This window comes from Phaenicophaeus curvirostris, chromosome 10 (genome assembly GCF_032191515.1).
Source record: "Phaenicophaeus curvirostris isolate KB17595 chromosome 10, BPBGC_Pcur_1.0, whole genome shotgun sequence".
Taxonomy (NCBI): domain Eukaryota; kingdom Metazoa; phylum Chordata; class Aves; order Cuculiformes; family Cuculidae; genus Phaenicophaeus; species Phaenicophaeus curvirostris.
The window spans coordinates 23,751,098-23,778,829 of NC_091401.1; the positions used below are offsets into that span (position 1 = coordinate 23,751,098).

General features: G+C 38.7%; 1 protein-coding gene across 1 annotated transcript in view; it reads right to left on the bottom strand.

Moving 5' to 3' along the window:
* Positions 1-27,732, bottom strand: part of RSRC1 (arginine and serine rich coiled-coil 1) — a 153,037-nt gene that overhangs the window by 102,286 nt on the left and 23,019 nt on the right. The window contains exon 4 of the mRNA XM_069865150.1: positions 14,731-14,883. Within this exon, the coding sequence (XP_069721251.1) occupies positions 14,731-14,883 (153 nt within the window). The remainder of the gene's footprint in view (positions 1-14,730; positions 14,884-27,732) is intronic.

Below are 27,732 nucleotides of genomic sequence, written 5' to 3' on the forward strand. Positions count from 1 at the left end.
TATAGTAGTAAGAAGACCAAACTGATTTCCCAATGCAAGTCTTGTCCGCACAAGCAGCATGAAGTCACAAGAGGAGAGAGGAGAGGGAAGGGACTGCTACTGCTACCAAGTAAAAGCATCCCACCCAGCAGAGACAAGGAGATACAAAGGATGAAACCAGAACCTGGAAGTGAATTTACACTCTTTCAAGCTTTCTAAACATACATAATAGACCTCTGCAAAGACACATGTCAAAATCTACAACAGGTTTGTCTTCTGCCTCCTTATAAAGCAATCCTTAATCATGCAAATAGTTTCTTTTGATACGTTCATTGAAGAATTCCTTCACCAAAAACCACCACTACATTAATGATCCAAATTGCTTTTACTACTCAGCAATTTAGATTATGTCACTTAAGCTTTTTGTATTCCTTTGTAATTCTGAATAACAACAGAAAGGTCCAAAATCCAAAACACTGATATCAGAAATTCTTTCGTCAAACAAAGATATTCCTCCTTCCCTTCCTAATCAAGAGATAGGTGTTTTATAACATCCACAGTAGGTAAGTTCCACTCCAGAAAGGGCATTGTTTATCCAAAAAAACCCAAGGTGAAACAGAGTTTAATTTTTTTTTTTTTTGGTGGGATTAAATATTACTTTACAATAGCATGTCTTTCAGGTATGTTTTTTTTTTTACTTGTCCCTTGTTTGCTGTCTCAGAGGAGGCAGGGTCTGTTGTGTTTGGTTTTTGCCTAAATCACTGCGAGAGACCCCTCTGCTTTAGTTCCATGAAAGCGAGACACTTGGTACATGGTTAGGTGATTACTGTATCTCTGCAGTTCAGTATCTGCAGGGTGTCTGAATGCCACTCTAACTACTTAAACCCAGTAAAGAGATTACAGCTCACACTAACTGGATTTTCACAGCTCCGTATCATTCAGTTTGGATTCCTCATGCACAGATTAAGAGAGGCCATTAAAACAATAGTCAGCTGCTCTCAAAGTGCAAGGTGTCTTGGTGAAAAAAAGAACTACATGTTCACATTCAGAGCATGTGTTTGTACATGGAGGCAAGTGAAGAGCTCCTTCTGAAAGAATACTCTGTATTTAAGGAATTATTCAATTTAAAAACCCAACATAATGCAAATTATATCGTTATAAAAGGACAATCATGGTGGTTGGCAGTTTTAAGGACCGAATAGTTTTGAAAATTTTAAACAGCTTAAAAGAATGTGTGTCTTTGAAGATACTGCCTTCAAATGCATTCCAAAACCTATTTCTGTAAATATGAAGAAATATAATTCCCTCAACATAGTACATGAATTTAGCAGGGAAGCTAATTTACCAAGCATCTCTTAACTGACAGTCTGAACTGAGAATCTGAAAACAAAATTTACATTTCTGTACTTAGCACAAAAAACTACTTAGTGAATGAAAATGAAATGGTTCCTCTGTGGGTAAAAACCATTTACTTTCTAGACTCGGAGGTTCTCTGACATCTTCTGGACAATTGTGCTCCACAGCTTACGCACGTGTCCTCTCCGCACTGTGTTTTTACAGCCATCTGGTAGTGAAAGGAAAAGAAATCATACCATATGCTGCTGCCTCAATGTCACAGCCCATTAAATAAATGGCTGTCCTTTTTGTCTTAAAAGGGGATTTTTAGGAAACAAATAGAAAAACAAGGCCAACACAGATCAGACAATAATAGCAACAAACCTAGGTCAAAGGCAAGTGACCCCAGAGTACTCTGGGCATATGGGTGTGTCTGTCCTTCGGAGGGGGAAACTCATACTTTGCTTCCCATTACCCTTTGGCTGATTTACCGTAGAGGAAACTGTCCTCATTTGGCCTTTCAGCTGCTTCCTTCTGGTTTCCAACACCTGATCATTTTTTTTGCCAGCAAAGCTAAGCAACTAATTTTTCTAACATCCTTTAAATGCTATGTACCTGCATCCTGGATACTCCCACAAATCTTTTTCTCAAGCATCTGGAAGAAAAGCAGTTCAAACTACTCAATTCTTTTTTCATTGGAAGATAAGTATTCTGAAAGGGCAAGTAATTAAATCTACCTGCATGCACCACACCTTAAAGAACCCCCACGAATACAACTTCTGTCTGCAGTTAACAGGAGGTATTTATAATCGGCATTTTGCTACACGTAATAACTACAAAACCACTCTAGCGCACAGTCTTCATAACAACACTTAATCAGTTGTAAACCAATGAATGAGGACTAAGACTGTGCTATCTGTGCATTTCTACATCAGAAGCGGGTTAAGAGAACTCATGAGGCTGCACAAGGACCCTGTATCTAAAAATCTCCAGCACAGGTATGAGAATGAATAGGCTTCCTGACAAATCCATCATCTGCTTCCACAGTTTCTGGCTAAAAACTGCCCTCCCACTTTGTTCCATTCTCAGATGTGCAAGCAGTTCTCAGCCGTGCAAACACCAGGTTCAGCATCACTTTGGAATCTGTGAGGTTCTGATAAACAAACATTAGTGAACGCATCCACTTCATGAAAGGCTGGGAAAAGCATAACGTGGAATTGCTGCTGTCCCAACATCAGCTTGCAGCATGTGAAAATGCTCCTGCAGCCTAGAGAGCAAGCAAGGCAGCCCTCATTAAGTACTGAAGGAACAAACTTTGAAAATACAAAGACAGAATTAGTGACCAGAGACAGAATGCAGACACTTCTGGATTAATTCACATCCAAGGTCTCGTGGTCTTTTGCCAGAGTCCTCAATGAAAGAACTATTTCAAGCCATTGCTAGATCAACCACTACTACAATATTTATTTATATGATTTAACTTCCACATTTACAAGAGATTAAAGAGCACTGGGACATCTGTCTGGAAGATCTGTCCTAATTTTTTTTTCCCCCTTGACACTCTCGCTACACAAGTCCAAACAAAATATGAAAGTTTAAGAATGTTTTTAAATGGTTAAGAATACTGATCTTGGCTCTATATCAAGCTCTAAAAGCACCACAGGTCACATCTTCTTTCATCATTGCAGCTCCAAGTGTGGTGACAAAAATTGTGTCAACACAGTGAAGGCACATGAAATTATCCTTTAGAGCAGGACATGGACGAAAGATTTAAGAATTATATAAAGACAAAGCATCTTAAATTACTTCTTTTCAATGAGATACCTCAAACTAAAACTCTTTCTGGATTATAACTATTCAGAAGCACAATCTTTTTATCTTACACTATGCGTGTAATTAATTAAGATCTGCACCTCACGAGGTAGCTTAGTATTAAAGGAGTTCTTCCATCCAGAATTGGAAAACATGGGGAGGCGTAAGGCTGGGATCTGAAACAATAGTACTCTCTCCAGTATTTCCACATCTTATTTAACTTTTATTATAAAATTTGTGCTAAGAAATAAAAAATACAAAGTAATTTGTCTTTGTTTTTTATAAAGAAATGGAAATATTTTCCACATAGTCAAATCTCCAGTTCCAAATAACAAAATAATCAACTGCAGAAGGCTTCTCTACCATAAGTTATGCTGCACTTCACATTTCCACATTTTGAGTCTTCTGGAATTAACAGCAATAGCAATAGATGTTTTAGAATAGTCTGAATCCCGTATGCTGGCCAGCTGGATTTTGTTAGTGTTTGATGGTACCAGAATTCTACTATGCTTCCATTTTAATTACGTTTTCGGTTTTTCTCCTCATGAATGTTTATGATATAAAACAACACGAACAGAAACAGGCAATTGTTCTTGCTGCGATGCTCCGTGGGGAAGCAGCAGAGTACATCAGCCTCTTGAACTATCTGCTGATGCTTAGCTGGGGAAAGGGTGGGAATATCTACCGAGACACTTCTTGATGACAAAACCCACAACATTATTAATGCCTTCAGATTCAGAGATTACAAACACTCAAAAGTTATTCTTGCTAATTACAACAGAATCACAGAATAGTTTGGGTTGGAAGGGACCTTGAAGATCATCCAGTTCCAATCCCCTGCCATGGGCAGGGACACCTCCCACTGAATCAGGGGCTCCAAGCCCCATCCAACCTGGCCTTGAACACCTCCAGGGATGGGGCAGCCACAGCTTCCCTGGGCAACCTCTTCCAGTGCTTCACAATTCTCATAGTGAAGAAATTCTCCTTATATCAAGCCTAAATCCGCCCCTCTCCAGTTTATACCCACTGCCCCACATCCTATCACTCCAAGCCTTTGTGAACAGTCCCTACCCAGCTTTCTTGTAGCCCCTTTAGGTACTAGAAGGTCACTCTAAGGTCTTCTCAGAGCCTTCTCTTGTCCAGGCTGAACAACCCAAACTCTCCCAGCCTGTTCTTATATGGAAGGTGCTCCAGCCCTCCGATCATCTTTGTAGCCTCCTCTGGACACGATCCAACATGTCCATATCCTTCTTACATTGAGAATTCCAGAACTAAATAGTTATTATTTAATTAATACCACAAGACACAACAAGATATTTTTGTTTCCTTATATGCAGCATTACATACAACTCTCCTGCCTGCAGCTTACTTCAGGGCAATTTTCATATAAGACAACCCTGCTTCCCATTGAGGACCCGCAGTGCTGGTAGATTGCAAAGCCACTTGCTAAAACGAGCAAAACACAGAACAATCGTAAGAGGAAGAAACTGAGGGATGCCAATGAGGGGTTGAGTGAGTGGCACTCATTTGCTTCTTTTCTAACACTGGGTAAGAGGAGACTTGATTTCTCTCAAGGAAAAACTATGAAGAAATTGAACAGCAAAATTTCACAGATGAAAAACAGTTAACTGATAGAGACTGAAGGAAGTTAGTTTCCATCCAAGGAAAACGCTGAGGACCACACTTGCCTGAGAACCCACTACAGCCGCATTGTGCTACGGGCAACAGAGCTGACGCAGGTCTGCTTCTGTAACATTAGTGCTGCAGAAAAGAAGGCAGAAATACTCTTCAAAACCACATGTCAAAGAAAGTAACTCCATCAGTATGCACTCCCCAACTACTTCAAGCAAATGCCTGTAACCAGGATAAGAGCAAGTCAGGCACAAACATTGCTGGAGGAAAGAAAAAAGATAGCAATAGGTAGAAAGGTAAACCAGTAAAAATAAATAAAGAAATAGAGGGGGCATTTTGGTTTGATTTTGTTTCCGGATAAATAACTCCTTTGCCATGACAATAGGCATGAAGGATCCTTGAAAACCCACTCGATAGGAAATCAAAGAAACCGGCTGGCAATGAAAGATACACCAGGTCGGATAAAAGGGCCCAACTTCTCCTAAAATTTTAGAAGCTTATTATCCGCTGTTCTTCAAGAAGCTACCAAAATAGACTACTGTAACTAATAAGTACTATCAGCCATCTCAAAACTTTCTTGTAACAACCTCTCAGCAGCGTGACTGTAATTATAAAGTCCTCAGAATTTAGTCCAGACACTGAAAATAAAACCACGCAGATTAAGGAAAGATTTTTCCCCTCTGACGAAAGAACAAGTTAAATATTATAAGAACTGAAACTGCCTTCCAACGCAGGACTGCAACAGTTTGGTTTCAGCATTCAAAATGCATTCTCTAGTTTTAAACAGATTTTAAAGAGGTTCTACAGTTTTTCTACTAATTACTGTGCTTAATATGGACACATGGCCACAGAGTCAACTATTCTTGAACAGGTCATTTCCAGTACTGGTGCTGCTCATTCCATGGTAGATGTGTCTGCCATAATTATATTATAAGCACTTACTCCAGGATGCTTATAACTCAACAACAAAAATACGATTGAGGTCGAAATGCAAGGTTTCAGCCCAGAAACAATCCTTATTTATTATATTTTAAATCCAAGCTTACAAAACAAATACGATAGTTTTTTATTTTGAACCCAAACTGCAAAATAAAGATCACGTAGTTTTGCTATATTATCTTCATGGGCCTTTTCAAAATAAGTTCTAAAGAAAATCCTAATAATTTAAAATAATTCATGAATTTGGGAACAGAGAGCAGTGCAAATTAAAAAAATGCTGTAGTATCCTGAACATCAAATTATATTGCACATTTCTGTTACTTGATAAATGCATTTAGATGTGTAAGATTTTCAAGAAAAGGTCTCAGAGTGACAAAATCAATCTCAGTGTGACAGAATCCCATTTATAAGTGAATAGAGATGATCGAACACAAATACCTTAGGCCAACAACTACAGAGATTATGTTTTGGAGCCGGCATGTGCATAATTGGATCAGATATACACTAACATTTTACAGATCTTTGAGAGCCACATATTGTCACCACGGACAGTAGAAGCAGCAATAAGCTACTCGTCCTTCTTATTGTCCAACCAATTCACATAATCATGTTGCACCTTGAGGAATTGTTCCTGACCCAAATTTAAGCTTAATGATTACCAAGTCTGTGTTAGACCCGATGAAGGTTTCACACCCTTAAAAACATGCCCATCTTTCCCTACTTATACCAGTTGGTCTAAAAGAAAGGTATTCTCTTTCCCAGCCAACACTGCTTCCCCTATAATCTTAAACCGCCATGGCTACAGCAGCACAACTCAGATTAAGAGAGGTTTTTGAAAATTTTGTGTGGTATCACCAATGCTATTCAGGCTGCAGTGTCCTGTTAAAAAGCCACTGGAAATGGCAATGAGCAATAGCAGACTCACCTCCTACCTCTCAATTTTCCCTGCTGGCATAACCTGTACTTCAGGGTCATGTTGGGAAGCAGATGAAGAAAGAGATGCTTTCTCTGAAAGCAACAAAAAAGCAGAGATGAAGAATAATAGAAGAATTAAGTATTTTTAATCTTATTCATATACGGGGAAGCTTTTTTTACAAATTTATTCACTGTAAAAATAAACAGCAGATTTGTGCATTAGAACTATTCCCTCATAACTGAGGTCTGTAAGAACACGTATTAATTTCTCACACTGGGAAAACACAGAAAATTATTCTCAGTCTCCAAAAGCAGTACCATACGGAGCACGTGAAACACCTTGCAGGCAGTAACTAAGATCCAGTGCTCCCAACACACCAGAGGCAGCAATCACCAGCATCAGGTCATATAGAGCAGAGATGAGATAGAACCCTATAGGATCAATCATAGAATCATTTCCATTAGAAAAGGTCTTCAAGATCATCGAGACTAACTGTAAACCTAACACTGCCAAATCCAGCACTAAACCATATCCCTAAGCACCACATCTAGATGGCTTTTAATTCCCTCCAAGGATGGTGACTCAAACACTTCACTGGGCAGCCTGGTCCAGTGCTTGACAACTCTCTCCGTAAAAACGTTTTCCTTAATATCCAACCTAGACCTCCCATGGCACAACTTGAGGCTATTTCCTCTTGTCCAATTGCTTGAATTGCCTTAGCCCAGCTTTGAGGTGAGGCTTACCACAAGCAAGAAGGAAATGATACTGGTTATCTCTACTAAACATGCCCATAACGAGCTCCTTGTTTTCTGCTAGCCCAAAGATACTACCCAATACAAGAGTAAAAGCAGCCTTAGGTTTCCTTAAGCCACACAGTGTTCTTGGAGCTAGAAATCCATCACCATGGCTCACTGACCAAGGAAGCGACCTGCTGGTCCACAGCTCCTGCTGGGCACCTACGTGGAGGGAGGTCCTACTACCAGGTCCTCATGAAGGAGCAGCACCAATTACCTCTTAGGTACGCACCAGTAACAAAGAACAGGAGATTTCCTGCAATATGACATCGTTATAAAGGCAGGATTACAGAATATTTTCAGTCAAACCTAACCTCCTCAGCAAATAGTCTTAAATGCAAGAGTCTATGTTGATACGTGCAAAGCTATTAAAAAATTCAGCGTATTAGTCCCTACTACTGTCAGTATTTAATTTACAAATGCCAGCCTGTTCCATCATTATGGGAACATAACAAACTGTTGTTAAAACCAAGTAGAATCAAAATGAAAAAATGTTCACATGATCTGTGTCAAAGCAAAGTTTCTCAGAATAAACAGTTTTAAGATATACTTACTTGTTTACTAAAGGCTGAGTGTTTCAGAGATCCGCAGTGTAACACACGACCAAAACGGAAGGAAAAGGATCTTCCCTTCCAATCAAACATTTACCCTTCGCCACTGGTGAAAGGCAACAAGATCTCTTTACAACGTCTCGTCTTTTTCAATAAATTTTGCATGAAAACATGTTACCCAAGCACAAAGTTGCCTGCTGTCACATTGGAAGTATGATAAATGTTTAATGAAAACAACACCACACAGCTTGGTGTCAGACAACAGCTATCACACAGTCCTGCTTTGATCTGAACAGACACTTAAAAGGAGTTCTGAGCGCGCTTTGCACCACAGAACTCTATAACCTATATGCAAATAGGAGAAAATTACCATAAATTACTTCCTACTGCATGGCATGGAAAGAGGTAAGAGAGAGAAAAAAAAAATGACAAGCTCCAGGAGTGTCTGACTGCTGTCAAAGTCTGAGAAGTCCAATATTCCCAATTTACTTCTAATGTCTTCTGCCAAGCACTGAAAAGCCCATCAACAGGCATTTATCACCCAAGCGCCGTCCACAGAACCTGCTGGGACGCTGCCAGCGCTGAGCATGGAAAATAAAACTCTGCAAGGGCTTTGGTTAAATGCCACTGGAAAAGGCTTCACCGACAGAGGGACTCCAGCAAGTATTTAAAGACCTAACCTATGGAATTAAAACGAAAAATGAAGCCTGTATTTGAAAAACAAACTCTTCAGCTCCATAATATGTGGAAGTATTTAAGAAGCTGTGAATCCATTAACGCAAAAATTTATCGACAGTCTTATTAAGTACCAGAAATCACAATGGTGGTCGGGTTTGATTAATGGCACAACACTTCTTTTTTCATAACAACTGAGAAGCTGCTCTTAATTTATGCCATTAAAAATTGTCAAAAACACTTTTAAAAGCAATCCAAAATTCTACAGCTACGAAAGCTCGGGTAAAACCCATAAATCTAGTAAAAGTATTTAAAGCTAACAAATTTTTAGTAGGTATTTTTCCTCCTCAATTCAACATTGAACAATGATCTTTATGAAAATCATGCCTCAGAATGCCAGATTTGCATGTTTTCAAGCTAATCAAGACTTTAAACATCAAAATTCAACAGCACACACATGCAGGTCAATGAAAACATGCATGTGAGTTGTTTTAAAACAAGTGAATTTAAAAAAGCATAAATAAAAGATGAATGTGATGCTTTGATTAGCAAAAAAAATAGTGGAGAAACACTGCAGTGATACAATTATGTGTTTAAGTAAATCAGAACTACAAAACACTTTGCTTTTGAAGACTTTGACATTGGAAGATCAATAGCATGCAAAAGTTGCTGCTCTAAACACAGAATTTGGAGAAGAAGAAATCGGTCAGTGGCTGAGCTTTCACAGCCAGATGAAAGTCCTCAAGTCCACCTTGTGGGACATGACAGCAGGATCTCACACTGGGACCACACAGCCCATAAAGAATGAATTACAGAATGGTTTGAGCTGAATTTAATAGAACTATGTACCGTCATTTTTAGAAATACTAAAAATACATGTATTGCCCAGATTTAATACCACCTTAGAAGAAGCAACTGTTCTTAACATGATACCTTTAACGTATTACAGAAAATATTGCAGGGTTATTCCACCCCTCTACTCCACTCTTGTGAGGCCCCACCTGGCGTCCTGTGTCCAGTTCTGGAATCTTCAGCATAAGAAGCATATGGAACTTCTGGAACAGGTCCAGAGGAGGCCACAGAGATGATCCAAGGGCTGGAGCATCTCTGCTTATGAGGACAGGCTGAGAGAGTTGGGGTTTTTCAGCCTGGAGAAGAGAAGGCTCTGGGGAGACCTTAGAGCATCTTCCAGTACTGAAAGGGGCTCCAGGAAAGCTGAAGGGGAAATTTTACAAGGGCCTGGAGAGATAGGATGAGGGGGGATGGATTTAAATTGGAAGGAGGAAGATTTAGATTAGACATTAGGAAGGAATTAGTCACAATGAGGGTGGTGAGGCACTGGAACACACTGCCCAGGGAATTTATGGTTGGACTCGATGATCCAGTGGGTCTCTTCCAACCTCGTTATTCTATGATTCTATGAATTTGTGGATGCTCCATCCCTGGCGGTGTTCAAAGCCAGGTTGGATGTGGCCTTGAGCAGCCTGGTGCAGTGGGAGGTGTCCCTGCCCATGGCAGCAGGGGTGGAATTAGGTGATCTTTAAGGTCCCTTCCAACTCAAACCATTCTATGATTCATTCTAAGTTTGCTTTGCCTTCAGAGGGCCAACGATACATGAGCCTAAGGCACCTGGAAACCTCATCAGGAACTAAGGCTCAAACATCTTCCAACATCAGTCTTGATGCAGAGCTCAAGTAATCCTGTTGTGACAGGAGAAAGCTGTTTTGCTCACCTCTAACCTACCTTTACTAAACACAGCACTTTCAATAAATTAGCATTTGATCAATAACCCAGACTGCATCTAGCACCTTGGTTTCCTGTTTTGGTGGACAGATTTTTTTTTTTCAATAAGAAGAAAGGATTCTGTAATTAAAACCCTACTGTCATTAGTTCAAATCTTATTTTTAAGCACATGTCTCTCTCTAGAAATTAGTGTACTTCAGCTTTACCAAACCACCAAGAAGGTGAGGTTTTTTTAAGTCAGATTGAAAGGACAAAGTACATTGTTATACTTCCAGGAGGACTATCACTAATTTTCCCCTAATCAATATGACACAGCAAGCACCTACTGTGAGAAGTGCAACCCCCTTCTTGATAAAGCATTGGAAATCAAAGCCAACTGGTGCCATTCCTTTGGTGCAGAGACAAGGCTCTTCTGACCTTTTCTGATCAATGCCACCCCTTTTGTCGTTTCAGTGCAGAGTGCGGACTCTCACATAGGATTCATTTTTGCAAGGAAAAAAAAAATGAAACCAAGAAAGGAAGTACAGGAAATGGGACAACCAAGTGCAGGACCTGATAAACTACCTTGGCCAGACAAAGAACACTAAAGGTTTTGCTTTATTCAAATAAACGAAAATTTAATAAAAGAAAACTACTAGACTAAAACTTATTGGTAAGAACCAGACACCAGATGTGGACTTTGCATCATAAAGTTTTGCAGAGTTAACAGAAAATGATAATGCATCACAAAATGTATATTGGTCCTTATAAATAAAACAGAACTGGTAAAGTAACACTTCATAATATATTGGTAGATATCGTGGGTTCTGTAAAATATACAAAGGTGTGGTAACACCTCAATACAGTCCTTGTGAGTTAAACTTCCATGAGAACAGGAAAGCCAACCCCTTTGTGTATAATTACAAAGCACGAGCACTGACAGAGCTCTAGTACCCAGTAACGGTCTGTGCTGGTTTGGCTGGGACAGGGTAAACTTTCTTCACAGTAACTGGTATGGGATTTGTAACTGGGTATTTGGATCTGTGCTGGAAACAGTGCTGATTACACATGGATGGTTTAGTTATTGCTAAGCAGCACAGAGTCAAGGCCTTTTCTGCTCCTCTACCACCCCACCAGCAAGCAGGCTGGGGGTGCACAAGGATTTGGGAGGGGAAGCAGCTGGGACAGCTGACATCAACTGACCCAAGGGATATTCCACACCATAGGGCACCATGCCCGCATATAAAGCTGGGTGAAGAAGGAAGAAGCGGGGCATGATGTTTGGAGTGATGCCATTTCTCTTCCCAAGTCACCCATATGTGTGACGGAGCCCTGATTTCCAGGAGATAGCTGAAGACCTGCCTGATGATGGGAATTAGTGAAGGAATTGCTTGGTTTTCTTTGCTTGCATGCACAGCTTTTAGTTTGCCTATTGAACTGTCCTTATCTCAACCCATGAGTTTCCTCACTTTCACCCTTTTGATTCTCTCCCTCATCCCACTGGGGGGAAGTGAGCAAACGGCCACGAGTTTGTTGCCAGCTAGGGTTAATCCACAATATGGTCCAGAGCAATAATGCACACAACATCACCACTGCAGTCATGGGTCATAACTAGAGAAAAATATTGTTATTGCAAAGAGAGAAATATCATTTGAAACTTGGCCTGGGAGACTGGATGAACAGAAAGGTTGCAAGGCCAAACAAGTGCTTTTACTTTGGAAATCCTGGCAACAGTTCTTCAGAAGAAGTCATACCACTTATTGATTTTTTTTTTATATTCTTCCAGGCTATAAAGCTCTTTCTCCCATGCACTGCAATAGAAATATAGAACAAAAAAAAGAAGGGGGGTTAGGGTGGGTGGAGGAGGAACAAAGTTCAAACAACTACCACGAGGTTAAGAGACCAAAGCAGCAAAAGCAGAATGGCTAGTTCAGATTATTTAGAAAATGGAAAGAAAATCAGTAGCACAGCACTAGTTGAGTCCAAATGAGTTAAGAACATTTCTTGCTACCTGCTTGCCATCAGTTTTATTTTGCAAAGAGTTTTCACTGGAAATGAAATAATCCTGATAATCTGAAAGATGGATCATTTTTGTTAATGAATATTTAGGTTGTGCTGATGGGATGTTTTCTCAGCTTGCGTTGCTTTACCTTTCAAGTGAGCATGACACTATTTCAAAGCCTGCTAGACTGCTCTTAACACTAGATTTTTTCACCAAGTACTGTCAGATGCTGTAAATGAGCTTTGCAACCCAAATTCAAAGCAGCTGTTACCGCAATCCGCCCCCCCCCTCCAATGGCTGAACAAATCATATATTCCTTAAAACGCTTCAGACTGAAAGAATAGAAGAGTTCAGCTGTTTTGCTATGTCTGTAATACAGCCACAAAATACAGTCTCCACAAAACAGGCCAGGTTGGATGGGCCTTGGGCAGCCTGATCCAGTGGGAGGTGACCCTGCCCATGGCAGTGGGGTTGGAACTAGATGATCTTTAAGGTCCTTTCCAAGCATAAATATTCTATGATTCTCTACATATTCAAACACGTTGATTTGTGAAGCTGCTAGCAAACAGTAACACAATGCTGATATGGTCTCAATCTTCAGAACGACAAATAACTAAAAGGAAAAAGCTGCCCCAATCCATATTCTCTGTTCAGACACACTTCGATCACTATTTGATTAAACTGAAAAACACGTCATCCCTACTCAGAAAAGCTTATGAAGCACAGATTATATTATCATCATCCTAGGTACACTTCATTTTGTAGTCCAATAATGCTCCAAGTAAGAAATCCCTGTACAAAGCCTACCAGTCAGTACCTGAGCTCAGAGGAAAATGGATTGATGTCATTAAACGTTTCTATTATCAATTTGTACTCTTTGTCCTAACTACTTTGGAAATGCCCCAAACGGGGCATTTTGTTTTCAAATTTAGCATAAGCAATTTTGTAAGTTATCAAAACAAAGATAAATTGCTTGCTTCCAAAAAAGTTCTGAGCACTTCCGTGTTCTTCCTACAGCTCTCTCATATTGATCCCTTTTATAGAAGGACATAAAGTCAGGCAGTTTGCTAATAGAGCACTGCTATACACTCCAGCATGATTTAAGATGTGCTTCTTCACAAAGTTCAGAAAACCTCTCAAACACCAAATGCTAATGCGCTCAGTGTGGACCCATTCCCTGCTTTTCTACTTCAATAAAAAAAATAATTGAACATCTAAGCTTCTTTTCAAGTTTTCCAGAAGTGCCAAAATATATTTGAACTTCAGGTAAACGGGTAAAAGGCATCTTGATTATGACTTACCAAACAGCAAACATCTCAAAGGTCGGAATTACAGTGAACATCCACAACAAGAAGAGACAAACATCCCACACGGTTTAGTAAAAGGAGGAAAGTATCCCTTAAAAAAGAGTGGAAGACACCACTCTAAAATTCCCAGAAATCTAAGTAATCTACTGTAAGAAAAAAACATGCAAATATCTAATTTTGAATATTTATGTGACAATGCTGTAGCCGTGGACAAGTAGGTAGGTAATGCTCTCCGAGGGACCAAGTAACTCACATCATCAAGCCATAAAACCAGAGAGGTACAATAATGGCGAGATACCTCCACAAATGTGAGGGAAGGATGCTACTATAGAAATTCCCATTTAGCCTTTCAGAGGGAATCCACCAAAGGGAAATCCATGAGGTGACACACCATTGTCTTCCTTTTTGAAAACAACCCCATAAACAGGGAAAAGATAAATATCACAATAAAGGTTACAGGAGATCAAGATGTATAAAGCAGAGGCAATTACATAAATTGCCTTTACTGAAATCTGTAAAAACAAGGTCAACAACCCAAGTCATTACAAGCAGCAACGAGGTTGACAGCAGGTTTTGAAAGGCAGTCCATCATTCCCCATAGCCAGGGCTTCTGCTGAACTGCACATCGAACCACAAATGAAGTCAATAGGAACCTCTGACAATGCAGAACAGGCTGGGGTGGGGGGTGAAGAGTGAAAATCATCTTTTCACAGAAAACAGTCTTCATCCTTTCCAATTAACCTAATCTTCTCCTTACATTGTGGTCATTATGTATTGGAAAAATATTTATATTAATCAATTGAAGAAAGCTATATAGCATATATTATCTTGATTGAAATCAAGAGGAAAGAAGAATTGTAAATCAAACCATCATTTAGTTTGAAATGCTGTCACGCTCTAGAATTTTAAAATACTAAGAATCACACTACTCAAACACTTTAAACAATTTCCACTTAATTTACATAAAATATTTTGTACTATAAAGCAAACTCATTACAAAAAAGTAAACCAACACTAAATTGTTCCCTGCATCTGTTATAATTATATTGTTTGTCATTTCACTTACCCATGCTTCGTTTCTTTTCCTTTTCCCTTCTCTTTTTTTTCCTTCTCTCTGCCTTTACGCCGCTCTCTTTCACGAGACCCGCTGTGAGTTCTCCTATGACTGGATCTTTCGCTACTTCCACTGTAAGAACGTTGTCGAGGTCTTGATCGTGATCTATACAAAATCCATAGTATTAAAATGTAGCAGCCATACCTTTTCAGTGTAATCACTGTATGTTGTTTGTTATAAAGTCCAACTATTTTAAACATATTTTCAAATCATTTCGTAATTTAATACTTCTAAACAAAAACCTGCCAATTTATCAAAACAAAAGTGAAAAAAGAAACATAGCTTCTACTCTGAGGGAAGAACGCAAAACAAATTAAACCACATTACTTTGTTAATGTATGAATACTATGCAATCTGGTATTACCAAAGTAACCTTTAGTGCTACTGGAGAATTTCCTTTCTTTACCTCTTGGACATTAAGCTGAAGTACTGAAGAATTTAGCAAATAATCAAAGAATTTACCGCTGTAACTAACTGCTTGTATTTACATATTAAAGACATATTAAATACATTATGCACATCACTACTTATAGCAATGTTCCAACAAAAAAAAAAAGGTAAAAAATGAGAAGTGACAGGCCCAAACCCATCTCTTTAGCCAGCAGAGCTGACACTGACACACAGCTTCTTAATGTCCAATTCAGATTTGAAGCACACTTTTGCAGAAAAAAAAAACCAAAACAGGCCAACCCTACAGCCCAATGATGTCAGAAATAAAATAGGGGTGAAAGGGAGTGTGTGCACATAGTCGGTTCTTGGTCACAAGTTCCTACATGGCTATTGGATACCCTGCTCTCCATCATGTTATCCATTCCCCTCTAATAAATGTTTGTCATTATCAAGAAATGAAGATAGAACAAGAAGTACTGCAGTATGATGGTTTCAATATGTATCCAAAAAAACACATTTCACAATTTGTGAATTTCTTTTAGATGATTTTTCTAAATTTCAATTTATAAATCAGTACATTTATAGATCAGTACATCTTTTCTACCGTACCCCAGTAGCCATGCACAATGCATATTTTAAAAGACAGCAGTTCAAGTTTGCATTAGTTCCTATTACAATATACATCTTCTTAACCGTTCTGATGGCGCCTCATTGAACATTTTCATTAAACACCAAGAGGGTTGGGGGAAGGGGCAGATTTTTTTTAAAACAGTATAAAAAAATTTATTTAGCACCTCTTGGAGTGCAAAGCTACAAAGGCTTTTAAAAGCAAAGGCACATACAAACGATCACTCAATTTAAAAGGCAACAACTGTTTAATAAAACTCAACAATAGAACAAGCAAAAGAAAATACTGCATCCAGATGAAGCTATAAATTATGTTTAGGAAGAATGTTGTTATTGAGTCTGGAATTTGTCCAGCATCCTGGGGTTACCGTACCTATTCCTCCCGTTGAGCCTTTCAGACCAGCCCCAGAGGTCAGAACCTCCGGGTTACGTTTCGTTCAGCAGATGGCATCTCTTGCAATACAATATCTCCTATTATCGGTCACGCTATTAGCAGTAATACAAGAGACCAAATTACCACTTAAGTGACATATTATGAACTACAGAACGTTTTCTGTCTCAAAACGGATTTTTATTGTGTCACCACAAATTAAAAAGCATCCATCCATTTTTTCAGTCCTCAGCCAGAGGAATTTTTGACCTACAAGAGCGTTCTGAGTATTAGATCTATTTTTCAGTAGGCACAAAGACGTTGGGTTTCTGAACACCATGATGAGGCGAGTACAGATTTACAGACCACTGCCCTACGGACATTCATTATTCGGAGGTAATCGTGACTTCTGAGAGCTCTGCAGGTAAGATGCAGTATCAGAAATAGCAGGAAAACCAAAAGAGACAAATAAAAGCACCCTATAGCAATACAAATCACCTTCATTTGACGTAAGGCCTCTCCTAACTTAAAGGCATAGTCTTTCAAACAGAAACAACTGAGGACTCTAAAACATTCACTGTTAAAGAGCTCATTGTCTCCATTCAAATTTGAACTTGTTTAGACATCTACCTACCATGGTTGTAACAGCAAATTAGTTCAGATTAGTTGGATATTCAAATCCTAGATATCTATTTGTTCACACATCTAAGTGGAACAAATGGCAGGTGTAATTTATACAGAGAAAAACAGCTCTTAAAAATTAAATGTAGAGTTGTTGCATCACATTTTTAATAATGAACTTAATACCATTAACAAACTTACATTTTCTTTACAGCAGCGGTCATTATTCTTTCATTTGCAATCTTTTGCACCCATTAAATTTATTAGCCTAGAGTGGTCAATAATAATCGTTTGAATTTTGCAATCACAAAAAATAGCTGACATAGCTTGTGTTTCCTGTCCTGTCAGGCAGGTGAGGCAGGCAGATGACTATCAATGGGATATTACAGCGAAGAACTTAACAGAAATGTTAAGTTGTACTCCACAGAACCATCTCTGCGTGACACATTAGTTCAGTCATCCTTCAATTACCAGAGCAGTTGATCTGGGCTGGGGATCACAGATGCAGACAAGCCAGAATTGGCTTCATGCAGAGACAACTTCAGTTTGGTCAGAGTCATTAGCTCAGATAACAAGTTAGCACACAAGAAAGGGTTTCGGAGCAGGTCAGGAGTGAAGCCTGTGCAGGCTGCACACCCCGAGCCCAACCCAAGCTGACTGCGATGATGTTTTGGGGATCTACAGAGGGAACAGTGCAGAAAAAAGTTGCAAAGTAGACCTAGTGTATCGCACTGCACTCGATTCAACTTGCAGTCTCTCCTATACACTTGCTTTCCAGTAGCTAAGACGTCTGCAGGGCTTATTTGCTCAGCACAGGACAGAGCAGGCAGGGCCAGAGGACAGGGGTGCAGGCAGGCACCCCGACAACCTGCTGACAGCACCCTGCAAACACCAGCCACACCGACCTGTGATGGATCTGCGGAGACTGGCCTCCTCCAAAGAGAGCTTTCCTGGGTCTTCCATCACTTTACAAAGTCCTCTACGAATATTTGGTAAAAGTAATTGTTCATTACTTTCCCTTAATTCTCCAGAACTACAGCCTTCCCAAAGGAAACCAACTTTACTGGCTAAGTTAATTCTATTTATTTACACTGATTACAAACAGGATTTATAAAGCATGGATAAAGAAATAAAACTCAAAAAATACAGAAAGACGTACTAACTGCAGTCATAAACAGTGGTGAAGTACGTAAGGAAAACTGAGGAACAGAGAAAAGCCACAGTCTATCAATTAATGCTCCCTTCAGTTCCTGTACGCTAGGGAAACAGATTGCATTTATCATTTCTAAACTAGGGTAACTACCATGTTTCTAATGTTGTTCAGCAATGATTACTTTTGAAAAAGTTTATCTTGTATTAACCTTTGTCCCTCGCAATCCATCCACAGTCAATGCAAAAGACAGCTACTAGAAAAATCACTAAGCAACACTAACATATCATTTTTATTAACAAATTTAACTAATGATCAAGTTTGTTTTATTAAAAAATTTAAGCTCAATCTCAACTCTTGTTTACATCTTCTTCTAGTCTAAAAAGAAAATCTTAGGGACCTCTCACACAAGCAAATAAGCAAGTATATTTGAAAATTTTCATGTCTAACTAAGTAACAGTTCAGTGTATAATGAGTCAAGATGCATAATGTAGTTTTACCACATTTTGATGAAACAAAGGAAACACAGAGAATAAAAGATAACACGGAAGATGGCAAAAATAAAATCTTTGCAAGATAGCTCTCTAGAACAATTTCATCTTACAGCATAAAATAAATTCTGCCAGCAATACTCCTCAAACTGAACTGGAATTAACAGTTCGCCAGCAATAACCCATCTAAGAACTGCTGAGCTCAAGCAGGCAAGACCACAACCTTCTTGATCTCTGCTAGCATGTGCACTCCGAAGAGAGCTCTCAGTTTCTATGAAGTGCCATAGGAAATTATGATTAGCTGTGATTGAAGCAAAAGCCACAATTATACTGATATAGTGAGTGAACTTCACTGCTAGAGTGCATGAAACCGCTCCTCCTCAGGCCATGAAAAAGGACTCAGCAGCACAAGTTTCACAGAGACAAGTGGGAACTACAAAACACGTAGGAAAATAAGAAGGCAATGGATTTTTGGCTAATAACAGGTTTTCCCTGCATTCACAAAAAAAAAAAAAAAAAAAATATCCATTAAGGCCTCTTTCTCCCCAAACTGAAAAGCTTAAGAAAGGGACTGATCAAAAGAATAAGTAAATAATAGACTCACTTTATCTTTTAAGAATACATATTTTGCTTTTTCTAAGTAGTGAGAAAGTCAAGTGAGGAGAATAGAATGAGATCACTGATTTAATACAGTTAAGAAAACTTAACTAAATGAAGTTAAAGAGATTAGACTCATAGCAAGAAGGAAATGAAAGGTATGCAATACCATATACTGAGATCAAAATTATGTATACAGAAAGGAAACTACACAAAAAAGCATTTAAAAAATACAAAGAAGGAGAAGCACAGTTTCCCACAGGGTATGGAATAGGATGTGCTGTGTTTGTAGGCAGGCAGATGCCTTTACTCTTCCTGCAATTTCATTTATTGGCAAGTACTCCCTAAACAAACTACCACTTAGAACTTTCCCTTCTTGCATAAAACTGCTCCAGGACCTCAGTATCTAAAACCTGCCTAATTCCCCCCAGCTCCAAGCAAAGCTCCAATTGTTTACATGTTTCCAGATTAATTCTGCAGCACCAAACACAAGCTTCAATGGAAAAGGCAAACCCAGGACTATTCAATGAAGGAGCCGTGATTCCCCATTGAGCTTCGGCTTGTCTGAAAGCACCGTGTGCCACTAAGCGACTGTATGACCAGATACCATCCTGCAGGCATCAGGAAAGAATTAAGGCAATATGTAAAAGCAAGTCTGGAATGCTGTAAGCTTCAAGTCTTTGACTTTGCAATCCATATAGCTTTCTCTATTTAATTTCCATGCTGTTTCTTCCCTCTCTCTATCTCTCTCTTCCTTTTAAAGGAAGAGGCAACATTCAACATCTAAGACCCGCTTTTCTGTGGCAACGGCAAAATTTGAACAATGAAACCTCAGAAATTTAGATGATGCTTCAACACCTTCAGCTACTGACCTTTTCCTGGGACACCAAGGCTGCAGATAATTAAAAAAATAATATGCATCCAGCGTTCGGTAGCATCACTCACCAGCAGCACAGGCAGGGCTTGTGGCGTAGAGCAAGGTCTGACCTCCAACCAAAGGCTGTTACCTGCACTCAGGTGGAGCCAGGTCTGAGCACACTGGAAACTGCACTTAATGCCACAGAACTTCACTTTGCAGTATGTTACCACTGTCACGAGACAATCATCTTTTTTTCTTTGCCTATAAGCCCAAAATCCTAAAATATTTGTTTTAAGAACACTTGATGCCTGTTTCCATAAAGCCTGTATTAAATATAAAATATGCAATAAGCTCTTAATGGTGGAAGACAATTTAGTAGAGTGAAAATTAAAGTCTACTACATTTGCTACTCAGCGTATAACAAGCTGCAGCATATAAATAAAAAGGAAAATAAAGATATAACGTTATGAAATGGAGCTACAAGAAGTCGTCTGTGCCAAGGATTCACAGTAAACAAGAACAAAAGTCCGCAGATCAAGCGGAGAACACAGATTTTCTATTTTATTACTGCTGAAAATTAAAACCAATACCTATTAGTCGTATTAAAGCAAGTCCCAAAGTGTTCAAATTATAGGAGTACAGGAGGAAAAAAAAATATGAAGCTGAAAGAGTAGACTGCCAGCCTGCACCCCCCCTTCCCCTCAAACCGACACACACAAAACACCCACCCACCATGCCAAAGGTTAAGTCATTTAGTCAAGTTCAAAGATCTTCAAAGAGTTCTTAGATCCAGATAAGCCCATATGTTACCAAAATTCTGTGAAAAGCTATTACTTTCCAATCTGCTTTTCATGTCCAACTTACAGAACACACAGATGCTTGGCATCACTCAGTATCCCTAAATTCTCACACCAGATAATCAAGGCTCACCAATAACTTTCCTACCTAAAAATCCTAAGAAATGTCTTTATTCCATCAACACTTGGTCCACTTGTAAAAATTGAAAGTATCCATAAAAGCCCATTCAGTTACTGCACAATAAGTGTTAATTTGCTAATTTCTTCACAGGTAATCAATTAAAATGTAAAATATTGGATAAAATTAGTTGCACTAAATTTAACAGCTGCTCCATAAGCATAATTAGTTTCACAAGGGCCATATGTATTCTGAACAGAGACAGAGTTGAAACAAATAAGCAGATTTTAAAACAAGTTTGAGGAAATCTGCATTTAATTAGCAGGTGGGCACTACAACTGCATAATGTTTTTATACATTTATATTTATGAAGTGACAGAAGATCTAAAGGCTTTTTAAAATGGCGTTTATTGTTTGAATGGGAACTGTTTTGCTGCATGCTAAAGTGATTTAAATCCTTATAGCTCTGCTTTGAAAAAAATCATAAATGGTGAAAGAAAACATGTGGAAAACTGTAAAACTAGAAAGAATTTGCGACAAAAAGCAGATACACATACCATAACCAAAAGGAAACTACACTTAATTAAATGTACACTACATCTGGAATATCAGCCTAATAAAACGTGAAACTATTAATTTTCATTGTCCTAAAGGAAATGAGGTCAGTGTCGTTTAGTATTTCCCCAATTACACTGCACTAAAGCATTGAACTATTTCTTATAGGGACAATCTAATCTTTTCAAAATACTACACTTTGAATACAGTCATTGGTTAGGCTTTTCAAACGGGAAAGAGGAATCTGAACACAAATGCAAGACAGGTCAATCAGAAGAAAACGAGCATTCTCTTGGGGAAGGGAAGGTTTTGAAAAAAACAAGTGACTTTGGCAAACAGTAATCACCACTCAAATGAAAGTTTCTGAGCTGTCAAGCTCTTCCCTAGCATTCTACTAAGCATCTCTCAGCTGATACAACTCTTATTAGATTATTATTAGCTCAATAGTCACGAACAAAACCCAATAAATTCATGCCTCTCTAATACTTCAGCAATAAATCAAAAGTCTGGGGAAGAACAATGAAACATAACTGCTTTGCATCAAACCTGGGTATTCGTATTGGTAATAAAGACATAGTGCAAACGCACAACTAATTGCAGCAAAATGAAATGTTCTCTTTCAAAGCATATTCAGAGAAATAACACTTGTTTAACTCCACTGCACTAGCCAGAAAAAAAAATCACGGTAAAAGTTCTTGGGAAAGGTAAAGTAGTTTCAAGCACCAGATGCACTCTTAGTTTGCAATTTTAAAATGCATGCATTTGAGGAAGTTAATTATAGATAATATGTATGATAATATGGTTTACTTATTTATTGTTAAATATAAGGTGAGGGAGACTAAAACTAGGTAGAAACAGTCAGTTTTTAACTCTGAAATGAGACTGGCGCCAAGAGGAAAAAGCAGCAAGCAGTTCTGACCATCGGTACGTGACAAAATACAGGGGTATTAAAGACAGTCAATAGCATCATTCACAGTGCCAAAGAAATACAAGATGAAGTATAAACAATAACATGGACAACCAAGAACGGTGTTGGCAGAACCCAGACAGCAGATTCACCAGATATAGGCATCAATTTACTTCAAGAATAAACAATTCTCCACCTATAAATTACATTAATTACATAATTAAACATTTGAGGAAATAATATTCAAAATTCCAGTAAGCTGTAGTTACTGTTGGCATGAAGAGTACATAAGCACAGCCAGACAGAAGGACAGGTAGCGAAGACACTACTTTTTGTCTTGTTCATTCTCAAGTGGTCCACTGGTTAAAATCTAGTTCTCCAAACTGCAACCTCCTGGTCTAGCCCTTCTAACTTCCAAAGGAGATTAAAGTGCCTTCTCTGCCACAATCCCTTGACTATCCTACAAAGAATCTGCCTACAGGAGCTGAAAGACTCTTGATCCAGTGCCAACAGTGACAGCATTTCTCCAGTTCAGCACACAGGTATCGGAAAACCTACAGGAGATCAACAACCAGGTGAAAAAGAACCGACACCAGAAACAGATAAAGTTCACTTAAATTGAGTTTTTATGTCAGCAGCTCGTTGCTCAGATGTTTGCTTCTTGTGGAGTTTGGACAGAATGCCTTGCCTCAGGAATGAGTGATACAAGAGAAGTCAACTACAACCCTACCAGTTGCAGGAGCACTTTCACAAAAGCCTTCAAGGAACAGCAGAACCAGAAAACAGACTTTAGTAAATATTAGGTGGAAATAAGAAATATAAAACAGGACTGAATAGCTGGTATTTGAGCATGGAGAGAAACCATTTGGTATTGTTGATGTTCTTTTTACAAAATGCCTAACAAAGCTGGTTACACTAACCTGTACGTAACTATAACTTAAGTCCTTCATCAAACGGCTCGCTTGAGGAGCATTTCCTTGCACGCAGAAGCATAACCTGCTTGAAAAGGCCACATGCACATCACATACATATCTAAGTACACAAACTAACTGCAGTATTATGGGATACACATTAGTTTTGCATTCATCATAGAAAACTACATATCCTATTTTTCAACAGGCTTTTTTAAGCAGAGGCAGAGAGCAGCTGTGGCCAAAGGAAGTGTAATGAAGTGTGCTGGCTGGGATTTGGGAAGGGAGAACAGCTGTGTGAACAGCTCCCACTGATCTACTGGAATTGCAAACTGTTCCACTCCATTAGTGACGGCAGGAAGGGATTCTCTCCCCACTGTATTCCTTTAGCTTATGCAGAGGTCACTAACTGCCCTACATAGAACTGGTCCACACGATGGTCCACAGGTATTGAGAATCTTTGGCCCCATCTTCAGTGGAGAGGAACATGTTGTATCATTCATTTCCCTTGCTAATCTGTACAAAGACTCTGAACTGCCTTTGCTAAGACTTCCCCTCAAATTAGGACTGTCAGTTTAAGAACACATCTATTTTTACATGAAATCAATTTTTTTCACATCTCTGTTTTCTTAGAGATCATCCCAAAGTAGGACATTTTTTGAACCCCACATTCATGTAGCCATCTCTTGACTGACCAGTAAAAGTGAGAATTTAAGTGTAATAACCTTTCAGTAATAAAAAAAAAGACTGAAGTGGGAGTTAGTGCAACTTCCTGGCTGCTAAACTAAGAAAAAAGCCACCCTTCCAATTCCCCACCCTTTCTTATTCAAAGCAGTTCAAGCAGTTTGGAAATTCTAGACTTGAAGGGTATAGAAACACATACACCAACACAAATGTATGCAGTACCCAGCTGTCCATATACTATATGTAAACTTCCATATAGTATCAAAGCTAAGGTTGATAAAAGAAGCAATTATTATTCCAGTAATCTATTAATAACAAAAAAAAAAAAAGTGCTTGCATCAGTTGAGAACATTCAGTTGTTTTCTTCTCATACAAGAGTTTAAAAGCTACTCAACCTCAAGGTGAGGCAAAAGCAAAACAGTCGTTAGTTTGCCACACGAAGAAGGATTCCTTCCTTCCTAACGGAATTCCAGAATTGCCACTGCTTAGGCTGAAGAAAAAAGCAACAAGAAAAAACAGGCAATATGAAACTTCTGTTCCTTTAGATCGTCTAATCCTGCAGACAAAAAATCTTGTCTCTTTTCTGTATTGTTTTTTTATAAAATAATGGGGAACTTGTAATCTATAGGAATGGACAAGGTAACATTCTATAAGCAAGTAAATTCATCAGGCTTTGTAATTAATTTATACATAGACGTGCTGTTACTCTGTTCTTGATACAGCTGGATCTATTTTAAAAACCAAGGGTCCAGCTTACTTTCAGGACTCTCAGTAAATACACGGAATTATTTGTTTCTACATCACGCAGGAATTAGCGACTCTGCATCTGCTCCGACAGGGAGATCTGACTGCATCACAAAACAATGAAAAAGGGTCAATTCCCCTTTCCAGATGGAATCACTATCCAGGTAATTATTTGTTGTAAATTTGACAACACCTCTGATATTATGTTAAAATGTTAAGGAACGTAAATGAGAAATTTCAAGGTTGAATTTTGCAATTCGCTGCTGCCTCCGAGAAGTTCAGATCAGCTACAGGTAAGTGCTTCTCTTCCGTCTCTCTTCGACAAGACCACGGGTTTATTTTTCATGACTGTAAAACATCTAAGATTGAGGCCCCAATCATGGATCGAGCTTAAAGATGCTGTAGTATTTACGTATGCTTACATCCACAAAGAGATATTAGACAGCTGAATGTAATTATCTAAACAGATGCTTGAAATCAGCTTACACCAGAGGACACAAACTGTTCTCAAACTGCAAAACCCCCCAAACCCAGCTCAGAGCGTTACAGCCCCATCGCTGCCAACACGAGACGCTCCAACAGGGAAGAAGCACCAGCACAGACCCAAAACTGTATCAACAGCAAAATTGCCATCTTAACATTTCTCATTCTTCAGCCCAGCAGCAAGCTGAAGTGCCACTCAAAAGGCAAAAAAAAGCCCTGCTTAAAGACAAGATTAAAGCGTATACTTGCCCTTGGAAAAAATATCTAATTTAAAAGACTGGAACTACTGAGACAGACCTGATTCACATGATGAACAGAGGTCTCAAATGATGCTTTGGAAATAATACTTGGATTAAAAGCTCTGTGTCTACTTTTACTTGACTGGTAACAAACTAAACCATTATTCTATGCTCACAATTCAGAAAAACGGAAACTTTTTTTCTTTAATTCAGTGATAACCAGACATTTTAGGTTTATATTTTGAGATGTAAAAAGTTCGAGGCATACCACCCACACTTTCTAACACATCCGCATTATGAAGCTTAAGAAAGACTAAAAGAATATCATCTTCTTTTCCCAAATTAAAAAAAAAAAATCTTAATTTTCACGTACTTGTTCCTATAGTAAAGCTATGGCTACTTTCATTAAATAAGTTAAGTCATAAGTGCACGCATAAAAAAGCAAAACATTACCATGCCATGCTGTCAAAATCTTTTGAAGAACATACAGAAACAGTTTGTATGTTTTATTACTATTTTTCAAAGCCCGTTTCATAAACACAAAGGTAATTTTATAATTTACATGCAAGTTAGACACACCTTGCTTTAATATTTTGTATTTTACAAACACTGAGTAGATAGAAGAAAGCATGGTCTTTGTTTACTATTCTCCTAGAAGGATACTGAACAGTTTACTTGCTGGAGATCGATGAGGAAGACATAGCTACAGGCTTATCAGATTCAAAATCTACTTCACTGGAAGTTACCACCTATAATCTACTGTGTCTTTCCCAAACCCCAACTCTAATGACTCATTAAAAACTCCAAGGAAGAGGTGAGAAATAAACCCCCAAAATTTCACTTAGTATTCCCAAGAAAAAGTGTTTTCACCATGGAACCGGCAACTGTTGCATAAAATATTGTGAAATAAAACTTACCAGAAAGAGAAATAATCAAATCTGAACTGTTTTAAAAGACACATAAGCAACAAAACCAGTTGATTATTGTACTTCAAAATGTATTCTGACTGTTCTGATCAATTGATAACACTGATCACAAACTACTTGATATTAGTCTCAATTTCATGGGTAATAACAACCAATGAAAATGCTATTTCTACATACCTAAGCCTTTGTTTAAAAGACTCTTGGTTTTACTGTGGAATTCTCTTCTAAGCTTTGCTTTTTGTTTCAAACACAAACCAACAAAACCTCACAAAACCCTAGCAAACACACGAAATAATTACAGACCAGCATTGCGTGGCCTCTCTGCATCTGCAGGAAGCCTGGCACCAGCAGCTCTTGTACACTACACTCATCTCAATTTTGAAACCTGAAGGCAAGAATTAACATGTAAACTGTATTATTTCCATCACTGAGAATATTACCAAAATTTTGGAGCTAACAAGCCCACTCTAAAAATAAAACACTACCGATTGTGTCCTGCAAAAGCTTCAGCAGTTCTCTTCCTAACTGCTCCATTGCAACTCTCGGAATATTAACACCATTATGGAGTACGGGGAAGGAACTGGATCATAACGAGATTTTGGAACAGAACAGCAGTAAGATATATTATGCTAACAATGAACTAGGTGAGGAAAACTTGCCTGACAGCCCTCCACCACCTTCAAACGCCTTTCAGTAGTCCTTGATGTCCCTGCACCTGCACTGACACAGTTAGTTGCTTGTGGTTCCTTGTGCTGGTAGAGATTTGTTTTACTGTTGTGTGTTCTTCATGTCTCTCCAACTTTGGTTTTGCCCACACCTCTTGTTTCCTGCTACCAATGGAACAACAAAGTCTTCGGGGCCAAAATGTTATTTTGGACACTGACTGATGCTGCAGACGGCACCCCAAGAGCTCAACCCCTGTCTGGCACTCTCCTATTAATGTAAGGGTACGCTGACCAACTAGAGGCTACATAGACATTTCCATTCCTCAGATAAGGTATCATTTCTAATGATCTATCATAATAATCTTCATGGTTGCAACATACTAGGAACCTGATAACTTTGGTTACAAAGCTTCAGTTTCATAAGACGCACCAATCATGTGATCATACCATCTTACTGTAAGATATGTTCTGAAACAAGGTCAAAACTTCATTGTATTATTCACATAATTTGATCTTTTTAATTTAGCTGAAGCACGGGAATACTCCATAATTCAGGTACTTTACCACCGTCTTCAGGAAAGCTTTCATCAGAATACTCGAGATGGTACTTTATCCTGTTGCCTGATCCACAATATTCAGGCTTCTAATGCTCTTTTCAGGCACAGTAATAACATATCTAACAAACCCGAATTATCACCCTTCGAGTAAGCAGCTCCATTGACTGGAACTCAACTGTACAGTTGTAATCTAAGGCACTTTAGCAGTCTGCAGATAGAAAACCCGATGCAAATGCCTGCTCATTGGGTCTATAGGACAATCA